Source organism: Mauremys reevesii, linkage group 9 (genome assembly GCF_016161935.1).
Source record: "Mauremys reevesii isolate NIE-2019 linkage group 9, ASM1616193v1, whole genome shotgun sequence".
Classification (NCBI taxonomy): Eukaryota; Metazoa; Chordata; order Testudines; family Geoemydidae; genus Mauremys; species Mauremys reevesii.
Window position 1 is genome coordinate 43,339,483 of NC_052631.1, and position 13,119 is coordinate 43,352,601.

Below are 13,119 nucleotides of genomic sequence, written 5' to 3' on the forward strand. Positions count from 1 at the left end.
GGTTTTGCATATAACACGGTAAAGCTCTGACACGCTGCTCTGAGCAGTGTGTTAAGGGTGTCAGGCCAGGCCGGAGCTGAGGGGTTTGATAAGGGGCAGAGGGTCTCGGGGGCGGTCAGGGGCTCCTGCTCCCAGGGTCTGGGGGCAGGAGCTGTGGGAGGGCACTTTGGGGGACCCTGCAGTACCAGAGTGGCCCTGGGGATTAGTGGGGGGCTGGGAGCAGCCCGCTCTGCTTCCCTCGCCCCAGCCGTGTCGCTCGGGGGAGGGGGTTTGGGGGAAGGGATCTCCCTGCCCTCACTGGCAGCAGCAGAAGCAGAGCAGTCCGGCCCCAGCCTGCTCCACTCTGCCACCTCCCAGCCACGGCGCTCTGCTTCCCGCCGCAGGTGAGTGCAGGGGCCATCCTTTCCCCAACCTCCCTGCACTCACCAGCGGCAAGAAGCGGAGCAGCCGAGCCCCAGCCAGCTCCACTCTGCCAGCTCCCAGCTACAGCACTCCACTTCCCACCACAGGTGAGTGCAGGACCTTTCCCCAGCCCCCTCCAGCAACATGACTGGGGCCAGGGCAAGGAAAGTGCAGCAGGCTGGGGCTGCGTCACTCCCCTTCCCGCCGCAGGTGAGTGCGGGGGGGTGCGGGGGCGTCCTTTCCCCAACCTCCCTGCACTCACCGACAGCGGGAAGCAGAGCGCCATGGCTGGGAGGTGGTGGAGTGGAGGGGGCTGGGGCCAGGCTGCTCCACTTCCTGCCACTGCCGGTGAGTGCCTGTCAGGGTGTGGAGGGTGTGGATAGGGGTCGGAGCAGTCAGGGAACAGGGAGCAGGGAGGTTGGGTAGGGGGTGGGGTTCTGGGGATGATTAAGGATGGGGGTCTTTGGAGGGGGTGGTCAGGGAACAAGGAACAGGGAGGGCCAAAGCATGTTCCATATAATGTGGTCTCACCTATAATGCGGGTGAGATTTTTTTGTTTCCTGAGGACTGTGTTATATCGGGGTAGAGGTGTATATCAGACCTGATACAGAGCCAGCAGTTTAATTCTGTGCCTACAGGATAGGATTTCAAGTAAGATGGATGTATAGCTGCCTCCTGGAACAATCCTGATCTCCAGTTGTGGCAGCCTGCACATAGTCCTCCCTCCTCAGTGGCTCTGTGACTCACTTTGAGTTGTTAGTGTGCCTTCTCTCTGTTATGTTTGACAACATACACAGAGAAGTTAGATAAAAATACACAATACTCTTGCTGGAAGGTGGTAACATAACACTGTGTCTTAGAATTGAGAACAATAGTGCACAAGACCCAAGAGAGAGACAGCAAGTTGCTCCTTAAAACAGAGGCACAATTCAACCCGCAGTACTCTAGGCTGGTGCTCTGTACTCTGGCTCTGATCACACGCATCCCTACTTAGCCTCTTCACCTGCAAGTAGGTCCAGGAAACCCCTTATAAGTTCAAGTGATAGTTTATCATGTTAACATGGTTTTCAATACTCCTCATTCTCCTTCCCCTCAAGAGCAACCAAGGGGGGCATATCTTCTCTTATTGCTGGAACCCACCTCCCTACAGCCAATGGACTGGACTCAGTCCATTCTCTCTGGACTGTGTCTCTGTGGACTCAGTGTTGTTATAGTCATGTCAGTCCCAGGATATTAGAGAGAGAAGGTGGGTGAAATAATATCTTTTACTGGACTGATTTCTGAGAGTGAGAGACAAGAATTCACATCTCAGGTCAGCTGCATGTAAGCTTGAAAACTTCTCTCTCTCAGCAGCAGAAGTTGGCCCAATGAAAGAGATTACCTCACCCACCTTGTCTCTCTGGACTCAGTTTGTTAGAGAAGTGTTCTATATGTAAATAGTTAATGGATAAGGTGCCAGTAAGTGACGCACAAGAAGATGGACTAAAGTTCTTGGGTTTTCTAGGACCAATAGTTGTTGTGCTCTGCAAATGGCTTCCTCTGGCTGCACTTAACATCAGCTCCTGTCACAGTTCATATGTCTGGGTAGTCCCAGCCACATCTGGGGCCATCAGTTGGCTGCCCAGGCATGTCAGTCATGCTATTTGTACGGCCCCTACAGCCATTCATGTATTAAGCATGTGAGTAACAGACCCTTGAGGTCCTGTGGGTCCTAACCCTCTCTCCAGAGAGCAGTTGGCTATAGGTGTAACAGATTGAATATGTATATAAATAGCTCTAGAAGATAGAGCCACCAAATTTGATGTATGCTTTCCCTGATTCCAAGATTAAATGATGGGAAATGACAAAATGGGAACTGACTGCCTAGGAACGAGTACTGTGGAAAGGGATCTGTGGGTCATAGTGGATCACAAGCTAAATATGAGTCAGCAGTGCAATGCTGTTGCAAAAAAAAGCAAACATCATTCTGGGATGTATTAGCAGGAGTATTGTAAGCAAGACACAAGAAGTAATTCTTCCGCTCTACTCTGCACTGATTAGGTCTCAACTGGAGTATTGTGTCCAGTTCTGGGTGCCACATTTCAGGAAAGATGTGGAGAAAGTCCAGAGAATAGCAACAAATATGATTAAAGGTCTAGAAAACATGACCTATGAGGGAAGATTGAAAAAAACTGGGTTTGTTTCATCTGGAGAAGATAAGACTGAGGGGGGATATGATAACAGTTATCAAGTACATAAAAGGTTGTTACAATAAGGAGGGAGAAGAATTGTTCCCATTAAACTCTGAGGATAGGAGAAGAGGCCATGGGCTTAAAATGCAGCAAGGGCAGTTTAGGTTGGACATTAGGAAAAGCTTCCTAACGATCAGGGTGGTTAAGCTCTGGAATAAATTGCAGAGGGAGGTTGTGGAATCTCCATCATTGGGAAATTTTAAGAGCAGGTTGGACAAACACCTGTCAGGGATGGTCTAGATAATACGTAGTCCTGCCTTGAGTGCAGGGGGCTGGACTAGATGACCTCTCAAGGTCCCTTCCACTTCTATGGTTCTATGATATCTAAATATCAAACACTAACAATGACTTCAGCAGCAGACGGATTTGAACATTGTGGTGGCGTCTAGGGGCTTAGTCCTGCAAACACTTACATACATGCTTATATTTAAGCACACAAATAGCCCCACTGATCTGAATGGACTTTGGACTCAACCAAATATAGATAATGATGGTTATGCCATTTTTCTTTATCTAAATTAAGTAAAAGAGGGTGGCCATGTAGCAACAAGCAATATAATAACATTGGGTGAGATTTGTACCTCCAGGCATTGGAATCCATCAGGGGATCATTGGCATGGATAATGAATAAGGCTCACTGGATGGGGTGGCTAAAGGCATTGCTTCTGGTTGGATCATATTTGCACAAAATCTATATAATGCTGTATGCCTTTAATGCTGCTGAAAAGCATTGAATGGAGGCTTGTGATTTGCAGAGTTAAAGCAATATCATTTGTAGGTGGAAAAAAAGCTTCTTTATCATTGTGATGCCCTGAATATCTGGAGAAACTCTGATAGCTATAGCAAGTGATAAAAAGCATAGAGCAATAAGAATAGGTAGCAAAGCATTATCTTGCCTTGTGCTGCTGTTTGTGATGGGAAGATGTTCAGCCAAAGGAATGCACGTGGAGAATTGTAGAACAATTTGATGGAGGCTATAAATTGATGTCCATAACTAAATTCCTCCTGTACTGCAACAGGATGATCCCAAAGAGTTGCATCAAATGCATTCTCTGCATCTAATACTAGGAGAAAGGCTGCTGTTGGTTGTGTATTTTAACACAATGAATGTTTTGGGGGTTTTTTAAATCCATTATTTTGCACTTTTTATTCTTGTCATCTCTCCTTTCTCTGCAAGGTTAAAGTCATTGATAATTTTCCTTAAAAACTGACCATGCCACCTCTTCTATTCTTCACCAGAATTTCAAGCATACCCTTGAATTCAAATGTTAAACAGCAGTATGTAATGTTTTTACTGTCAGGTTTACTTGAAGTCTAAGTTTATTCACTTGTTTGGTTTTAATTAAGATAGGACAAACATCCTAGTAAAGGTCCAATTATAATTTGCAATTCTGTTTGTCACTGAGAGAAGAGATAATTTATGCTGGCATTTTCAAAGGGTATTAGGTGCGCGACTCTAATTGAAAGCCAATACAAGTTGAACGCCTAATTCTCTTAGCCTCTCGTGAAAGCCCCATCCTTAGTTTCCAGTCTTAAAAAGCTATCAAGGGAAGATTGCTGACTAACTGAAAGAACATCTGAGTTATCATGTAGAGAATGTAGCTGTGGCTAAGGAGAAAATTGTAACAGGACCTTTCTCTTTGAGTTCCAATCCAGAAGAATGCAACCTCCTTCTGCTTGAGTTTACAAAGGCGTACATTTGGTATGATGATTCACAATTCCCAAGCAGATACGGGTGCATAGGGGAAGCCAGTTGTTGAGTGACCTTCCCCATCAGTCCCACTGCCTAACTGGGCCATGAATACCACCTCGTCCAGTTTTGCTGCAGAGGAGGTGCAGGAAAATCAAAGTAGTTTGCATAGGATCCCCAGAAAAATGGGGACCCAATTCGTTCCTTGTATTTAAGGATGCAAAAACAAGTAGAAAGAACAATATCTTGGTGCTGAAACAGAACTACAGCAATGACTGAATGATTAGTTGGTGTGTGTCTATAACTTTGTCCATGGTGATAGGATGAGGATGCTGATAGAGGCAGGCATTTACTGTGTGAGAACAGCTGATGTTTTTCAGATCCAAAGGTCTAAGGTGAGATTGCCTAGAGGCGGGCTCTACGTATGTCTATATCTGAACTGCTCCTAACAAAGTCATAATGATAAAGATAATGCATGACTGAGATGAAGACTGCTGATGTAGCAGATTGTGCCGCTTGAAGGAGTTCTTACAGTACATCTAAGGCTGAAGCCCAGCAGGCAATCTCATCTTCTCAATTGCTGACCTCTCCTGAAAAGCCTCATTTCACTGAGTGGAACATTTCCCCTGCTGATTGAGAAATTGTACAGCATTGCCAACTCTTGCGATTTTACTGCAAGTCTCACGATATTTGTTGTCTTCCTTAAAGCCCCTGGATTCCAGTGATTATCTGAGGATCTCAAATTTGATTTTTAAAGCAAGTTTCCAGTCTGTAGAGTTGCGCAGAAAAGCTTGAAACATAAACCTGAAAGGTTCAAACACCAAAATACAAATAAGAAACCTGAAATGTTAGGTTTTTTTAAATCTCTCATGATCTTTTTGGGGACTGACTTGTGATATTGGAATGGTTGGAGTTGATAATACTGCAAGAAATCGTGTCATGTTATGCAGATCTGGGGTGATGAAAGAATTGTTTGCACTAATTACACTATTTACAAACATGTTTGCTTTGTAATATGTTTGTTGACCCTGACACATTGAGGAAAACTTGTGTATGTTCATTATTCTAATGAAAATAGCCTGTAAAATGTTACCCTCTCACTTCCAGTGTAAATATTTTCTCTCTGGTTGATCTTTTGTTCCCTTTTTTTAGTTACACCAGCAGAGTTGTTTCCAATGGACTGAAGGCACAAATTAATAACCCAGAATTGAAAGTCAAAGGATTAGACCCTCTCATCAGTCATTTAATTGACAAACTTCATCATTTTAACCAGGTAAGTAAGTCTCACAATTAAAAGCTTTTCCACGTTGGGTCTTAGAAGGGATCTGAAGGTGAAAACACTGGGGTACAGTAATTCCTTGCTTAATGTTGTAGTTTAAGTGAAATGATGTTAAGCAAATCCAATTTCCCCATAAGAATGGGGGGTTTAGGTTCCAGGGAATTTTTTTTTACCAGACAAAAAATATATAGATATACACACAGTATACGTTTTAAACAAACAAGTTAATACTGTTCACAACTGTGATGATCGTGAAGCTTGGTTGAGGTGGTGAAGTTAGAGGGTGGAAGAGGGAGGGATATTTCCCAGGGAATGCCTTGCTGCTAAATAATGAACTAGCACTTGGCTGAGCCCTCAAGGGTTAACACATTGTTGTTAATGTAGCTTCTCATCAAGGCATCACGAGCAGGAGGGAGGGGAGACAGCATAGCAGACAGACACACACCTTGTGTGTGTGTGTGTGTGTGTGTGTGTGTGTGCAGGGCCGCCTGGGGGGAGGGGGGCAATTTGAGAATATAGTATTCTATAGTATTGCAACTTTTTCTTATGGAAGGGGCCCCCGAAATTGCTTTGCCCCAGGCCCCCTGAATCCTCTGGGCGGCACTGTGTGTGTGTGTGTGTGTGTGTGTGTGTGTGAAAGAGAGAGGCACACTGCCCCTTTAAGTAAGATGACCCACTCTTAAGTGCATTGTCTTTTTAAGTGGATCAGGAAGTTGAGACAGCAGCTGCTGCCCCAGGCTCTCGGTCTCTTTCCATCAGTGTCCGCTCCCTGCTCTATATGGAGAAGGGGTAAGCGGGGTGCAGGACCATTGGGAGGGGGACGCCTTGACATTAGCCTGCCCCTTCCTCCCCCTCTGCACAGCAAGCAGGAGTCTCTGGGAGCAGCTCCCAGGCAGAGGGCAGGAGCAGCACATGGCAGTGGGGGGAAGGACAGCTGAACTGCCCAGCAATTGATAGCCTACTGGGCGGTTGCTGCACAGGGAACTTAGGGAAGTGGGGAGCTGATGGGGGGGCTGCCGGTCCACCCTGCTTCCAAGCCCCCACCAGATAGCTGCAACAGGCTGCTCTTCCTGCAAGCAGTGGACAAAGCAGGTGGCTGCCAAACAACATTAGAAGGGAGCATTGCGCAACTTTAAATGAGTATGTTCCCTAATTGATCAGCAACGTAACAACGAAACAATGTTAACTGGGATGACTTTAAGTGAGGAGTTACTGTATATTGTATACTGTACTGAAGCACAGAACCTAAAGAACAGCACTGTGGGATGGTGACATAACTGGGCTATAAACTACTTTTGTGCCTTGGGAGCTGGTCCAATTTATGGCAGCCTTCCCACAGCTGTCAATGGGCTGCTCTGCAACCCAGAGTCCCTGAGGGCTGGGGAGATGCCTCCTTATCCGCAGCCCCATTCATTACACAGGGGCCTGTGACAAGTGTGAAGCTGCCTATGCCATCCTATGATGTTCCTAGGCTGGTGGAATTTTCCTTCAGCCTGGAGCACACTTGTTTTCTGCTAGAGTGGATCCCCAAATCTGTGGTGACTGAATTCCATAGAATACCATAGTCAGAATACAGAGTTTGACTAGGCCAATTAACCTTGTGTGCAACTTTCAAAATGTTTCCTTGCCTGAGTGTGATTTCTAACCTTTCCAGCCATAAAAGGAAAGATGATCTGCCGCTAGGTTTACCAGAAACATGATTAACCTAGTCTGCGTAAACTCTCAGCTCATGCTCCCTTGGTTGTGCTTGCTGTCCAACCCGAACTGCTGTGTTTCAGTGCTGAATCCATTATGATTCTATTGTACTATTGCTTCAGCACAACTCAATGCAAGTTGCAGAAATAGCGTCAGTCTAAATTAGCTTAGAGCTAACATTTAACAGCAATTGATTTTCATGTAAAGTAGACATGTTTTCTTGTCCAGTTGAAAGAATGTTTACAGCTTGTGTGTCTGGAGTCTGCAGTGTTTATACATGAACTCATCCCTAATTTTTCACCATAAGAGAATGGTATAGCATGAGACTGAAAATAGGCAGTTTATAGGCAATGGTTATTGGACCTAACCTCATCTGCTCTGGAAGGTATGGAGGAGAAAGTAGTCTGCACCAGATAATGTGCTAGGGTGAATTATTTTCTTCCTGGGTCCCGGAGGAAGCAAGGAACTGAGTAGCTATGACTTTGTGTCAACAGTTTGTTCTTGAGAAGCACAACTTTGTACTGCTCCTTACCCAGGGCTTGTGGCAAATCCACAATCTAGCCATCAATTAGTACAGCTGTTAAATTTAAGATGGTTCTAATATTTCTCTAGGCTGAAGATTTAGGGATTCTGTATATTGATTTAACTTGCCATTGGGAATTATAACTTCCAACAGGATGTGGTATTTAATATTGCAGTGAAATAAATATTAAGCCAGATTGGGTAAAGTGATTATTCATTATTTATTGGCTTTTGCATGTTATCAAATAGTGTTAATTTACTTTATAAATAGTAATTATAATTGATCTGTGTAATAGTTTTCTATAAACTCTGACAATCAAATGTAATTAGAAATAGATTGTCTGAGTATAACCACAATGCTGGTCACGCAGCTCTGACCCCAGCAGCCTGTCAGCAAACTCCAGACATACTCTGGCTTCCAGCAGCCTTGGTTCCTACTTACAGAGTAATTCCAATACACTGCCAGTCCTGGATTTCTCCTCCCCACCCCTTGAAAAAAAACCAGGCACTCTGCACTGTCTAGCCCTTTCCTGGGCAGTCCAGATATGAAGTCCACTGCCCCTTTAAGGAGATCTGCATAGAATCATAGGAATGGAACGGACCTCAAGAGGTCATCTAGTCCAGTCCCCTACATTCATGACAGAAGCAAGTATTATCTGCACTATCCCTGACACTGTTTGTTTAACCTGCTTTTAAAAATCTCCAGTGATGGAGCTTCCACAACCTTCCTAGGCAATTTATTCCAGTGCTTAAACACCCTGACAGTTAGGAAGTTTTTCCTAATGGCCAACTTAAACCGCCCCTGCTGCAATTTAAACCCATTGCTTCTTGCCCTATCCTCAGAAATTAAAGAAAACAATTTTGTTCCTTCTCCTTGTAACAGCCTTTTATGTACTTGATAACTGTTATGTCCCCCATCAGTCTTTTCTTCTCCAGACTAAACAAACTCAGTTTTTTCCAATCTTCCTCATAGGTCATGTTTTCTAGACCTTTAATCATTTTTGTCTCTCTTCTCTGGACTCTCTCCAATTTATCCACATCCTTCCTGAAATGTGGTGCCCAGAACTGGACACAATACTCCAGTTGAGACCTAATCAGTGCAGAGTAGAGCGGAAGAATTACTACTTGTGTCTTGCTTACAACACTCCTGCGAATACATCCCAGAGTAATGTTTGCTTTTTTTGCAACAGTGTTACATTGTTCACTCCTATTTAGCTTGTGATTCACTATGACCCCTGGATCTCTTTCCGCAGTACTCCTTCCTAGGAAGCCGTTTCCCATTTTGTATGTGTGCAACTGATTTTTCCTTCCTAAGTGGGTTACTTTGCATTTGTCCCGATTGAATTTCATCCTATGTACTTCAGACCATTTCTCCAGTTTGTCCAGACCATTTTGAATTGTAATCCACCAAAGCACTTGCAACCCCTCCCAGCATGGTATTGCCTGCAAACTTTATAATTGTACTCTCTATACTATTATCTAAATCATTGATGAAGATATTGACCAGAACCAGACCCAGAACTGGTCCCTGCAGGACCCCACTCATTATGCCCTTCCAGCTTGACTGTGAACAACTGATAACTACTCTCTCGAAATGGTTTTTCAACCAGTTATGCACCCACCTTATAATAGCTCCATCAAGGTTTTATTTCCCTAGTTGGTTTATGAGATAGTCATGCAAGACAGTATCAAAAGCCTTACAAAATTTAAGATATACCACATTTACCTGCCCCCGCCCCGCCACAAGGCTTGTTACCCTGTCGAAGAAAGCTATACATTGGTTTGACATGATTTCTTGGCAAATCCATGCTGATTGTCACTTATCTTATCATCTTCCAGGTGTTTGCAAATTGATTGCTTAATTATTTGCTCCATTATCTTTCTGGGTACCGAAGTTAAGATGACTGGTCTGTAATTCCCCAGGTTGTCCTTATTTTCCTTTTTATAGATTTGCACAATATTTGCCCTTTTCCAGTCCTCTGGAATCTCTCCCATTTTCCTTGACTTTTCAAAGATAATCACTAATGGCTCAGATATCTCCTCAGTCAGCTCCTTGAGTATTCTAGGATGTATTTCAGACACTGGTGACTTTAAGTTGTCTAGGTAATTTTTAACTTGTTTCCCTATTTTAGCCTCTGAGCCTTCCTCATTTTCACTGGCATTCAGTATGTCAGATTTCCAATTGCACTTACCTTTTTTGTGAAAACTGAAACAAAAAGTCATGTAGCATTTCTGCCATTTCCACATTTTCTGTTATTGTGTCTCCCACTTATTGAGTAATGAGCCTACCCTGTCCTTGGTCTTCCTCTTGCTTCTAATGTATTTGTAGAATGTTTTCTTGCTACCCTTTATGTCTCTAGCTAGTTTAATCTCATTTTGTGCCCTGGCCTTTCTAATTTTATCCCTGCATACTTGTGTTATTTGTTTATATTCATCCTTTGTAATTTGACCTTGTAGCGGTGCGACAACTCACCAGCGCAGCGCCTCCTGCTGGTCATTAGCTCTTCCAGCCCAGAGCGCCCTCTGTAGGCTAGAGTCTCATCTGCCACAGTCCCCTGTGTCCCTCCTGGACCTCAGTGCCCCTTTCTCTTGGGGTGTTGCCCCCTGGCAGTGCCCCACTCTCTGGGTCTCCCCTCCCAGGGAAAACCCCACTCTCTATTCCTACCTTGCTGCAGTGGCTACTGCCAGTCATCATCTAGCTCCCGCTCACTGGGGCATGCTGCAGTCTGTAAACCTCTTATCATCGGCAAGAGGGTTTGGACTTGCTGCCTTTGCCTATCTCTGGGCTGCCCCTCAGCAGCCCCAGTATCCTTTTTGGCCCTCTAGCAAAGCCTGCAGCCTGGGGTTTTACTAGGCTGGAGCTCCCTCTGCCCTTCCCCAGCACTGCTCCACCTCAGGTACCCTTCTCAGCACCCAGGCAGCCCGGTCCTTCTCTCTCAGGAGCTAGAGAGAATCCACAGGCTGTTTCTTTTCTCTTCTTAGGTGGAAAGAGAGAGGTGCATAGGGAGAGATACTTGAGGTGCTTTTGTCCAACCCTTTGAAATATATTTTCCTGAGAATTACCCCTAAATAAAGTGCCTTTCTGCTGTGAGACTGGAGACATGAGATTGTGAAAGAGATTTCATGCTCTTTGCTCAAATGTGGAATTTTTCTTGTCTCCTGTCTTCCCTCTTGTTTCAGGACCCTGTTTAAAACTTGTATGTGAATTGAGGTAAACATACATTCCTTTGTTTAGGAGCTGCTTGCCCAGTCCTGCCTAATCAGGGCCACGTGGGTTTGAACATGTGTCACCAACACCATTCAGGGCAAATTCATAACTTCACTTAACATTTTCCCATGATATTACTGATCAGCAAGTTACTCATTTTCAAATGATACCTCACAAGGCATATTTTGTACAAAGATTATTACAATGGTAGGGTGTGAATATAGGGGTGCACTCAGTCACACAGGTGAATTGAATTTAAAGAATAATAATTCTCTTTTATTTTTTTCCACAGACAATATAAAGGGTGGAATTTAAAATGTGACAAATAATGTATTATCTTTGTTTGTTCTTAACTATATGGAATTTGCTACCTTGCTGTGTGTAGTAACTTCAGGTTTTCTTTACAGAAGGGATTCTGGAGAAGGATGGGGTTCGGAGGGTAAAGGGGGAAGGAGGAATGTGTTTTGTCATGAGTGATTTGAAACAATGACACTGCTAAGTGAGCACCTGTTTGAATGATATTGCTTAACTGTAGAAACACAAGTCCCTCCCTGGAAAGGGGAGAGACATGGATTTTAAGAGCGTGAAAGAAGCAGGCTGTGTGTCTGAAGGATCAGTTAGGGATCATGTAGGGGAGAGAGAATAAGCTCTGACATGTAAGACCTATACTGGACAATGAAGGAGACTTTTAGCCTCTATAGAGGAAGAGAAAGTAGATGGAGTCTGCTGACCAAGTGATGCCCACAGTCACCAATAGAGTTAAGGGGCTAAAGTCCCTGACCTAAACAGCATCACATAGAGATTTGCATGGGTGCGGTATCACAACAAGTCCATGTTCATGCAGAATGTCTGGGTGCCTGTCTATAACTCTCTGACTCACTGATTCTGCTGTGTTGAGGTGCAAATTTTTAACCATGAGGGTAATCAACCATTGGAACTACTACCCAAGAGTTGTGGTGGATTTTTCATAAGTGGAAATGTTTAAATCAAGAGAGGATTTTTTTTGTAAAATATATGCTCTAGGTGAAATAAAAATTCATTCAGGGAAGTTCTGTGGGCTGCGTTATGTAGCGGGGTCCAAGGGGTGGGGGGGTCACACTAGATGATCACAGTGGTCTCTTCTGGCTTTAAATTCTCCCACTCTGAACATCTGAGGCTCTTTGATGTAAAATCATTATTCCTTTGTGTAAGTCCTTGGGGAGTGATTTTAACCTCCAATGCTAAAGAGGAGGCCAGTGTTAATATCCTCTTGGTTCCTAAAGCCTTCATGTTTGGTATTAGTTTCAGGACTAGAAGCTGGGCTCATTGTAAAACTGCTGTGGTGGTATATCTCAGCTGGTACTTCACAAACAATCTGTACTGAACAACTTGTTCACTTCTAACCCGCATGTAGGGTGAAATCCTGCCCGCACTGAAATCAAGGGAAGCTTGTCCATTTTCTTCAAGTGGAGCAAATTTCATATAGTTAAGAACAAACAAAGATAATACATTATTAGTCACATTATTTCACCCCTAATACTTTTGAATAGCAAATAGATTTGCAAATAAAACTGATTCACAAATTCTTCTCGGAGCCAAAATTCACTAAATTTTGCATTCAGTTAATACTGTTCGTCCCTTGCTATTATTTGCATCACTGACATATAATATTTTAATACTCTTTACTCCAGTTATAGAAGCAGCATCACATATCAACAGAATTATTAATTGAGTTACAATTGCAAAATCCTTATTACTCTTGATAATGCACAAGCATCAGATCAGATGAAACCCCAGATTGATTTTGAAGACACAGCAGTGAGAAATAACATGTTTTCCACTCTTTAGTAAACAAAGCTGATGTGATCTGAGATTCACTGAGAAATGATAACATGAAATCCCACATGCCTATTTTTAGAGCCACTTTTCAGCAAATAGTGATACTTAGATATTTTTAATGTATTTTTTCACTATAACACATTTGCCAAGTTCAAACACGACAGACTTTGATTGATACTCAGGTTAGAAATCCTAAAGGATCAATTACACTGGAAAGTTGATGAGAATGTTAGGAAACTGACAAAGCATTTACTGTAGGCATTCTCTAAGATTA

General features: G+C 43.6%; 1 protein-coding gene across 8 annotated transcripts in view; it reads left to right on the forward strand.

The window, feature by feature from the left end:
- LOC120371739 (glypican-5-like) overlaps nt 1-13,119 on the forward strand; it is a 627,960-nt gene that overhangs the window by 388,588 nt on the left and 226,253 nt on the right. For all 8 annotated transcript variants that reach the window (XR_005584553.1, XM_039487907.1, XM_039487906.1 and 5 more), the window contains one exon: nt 5,476-5,596. Coding sequence is in view for 7 of the 8 variants with exons in the window: in XM_039487907.1 (XP_039343841.1) it covers nt 5,476-5,596 (121 nt within the window). In the remaining variant the exon portion in view is untranslated. The remainder of the gene's footprint in view (nt 1-5,475; nt 5,597-13,119) is intronic.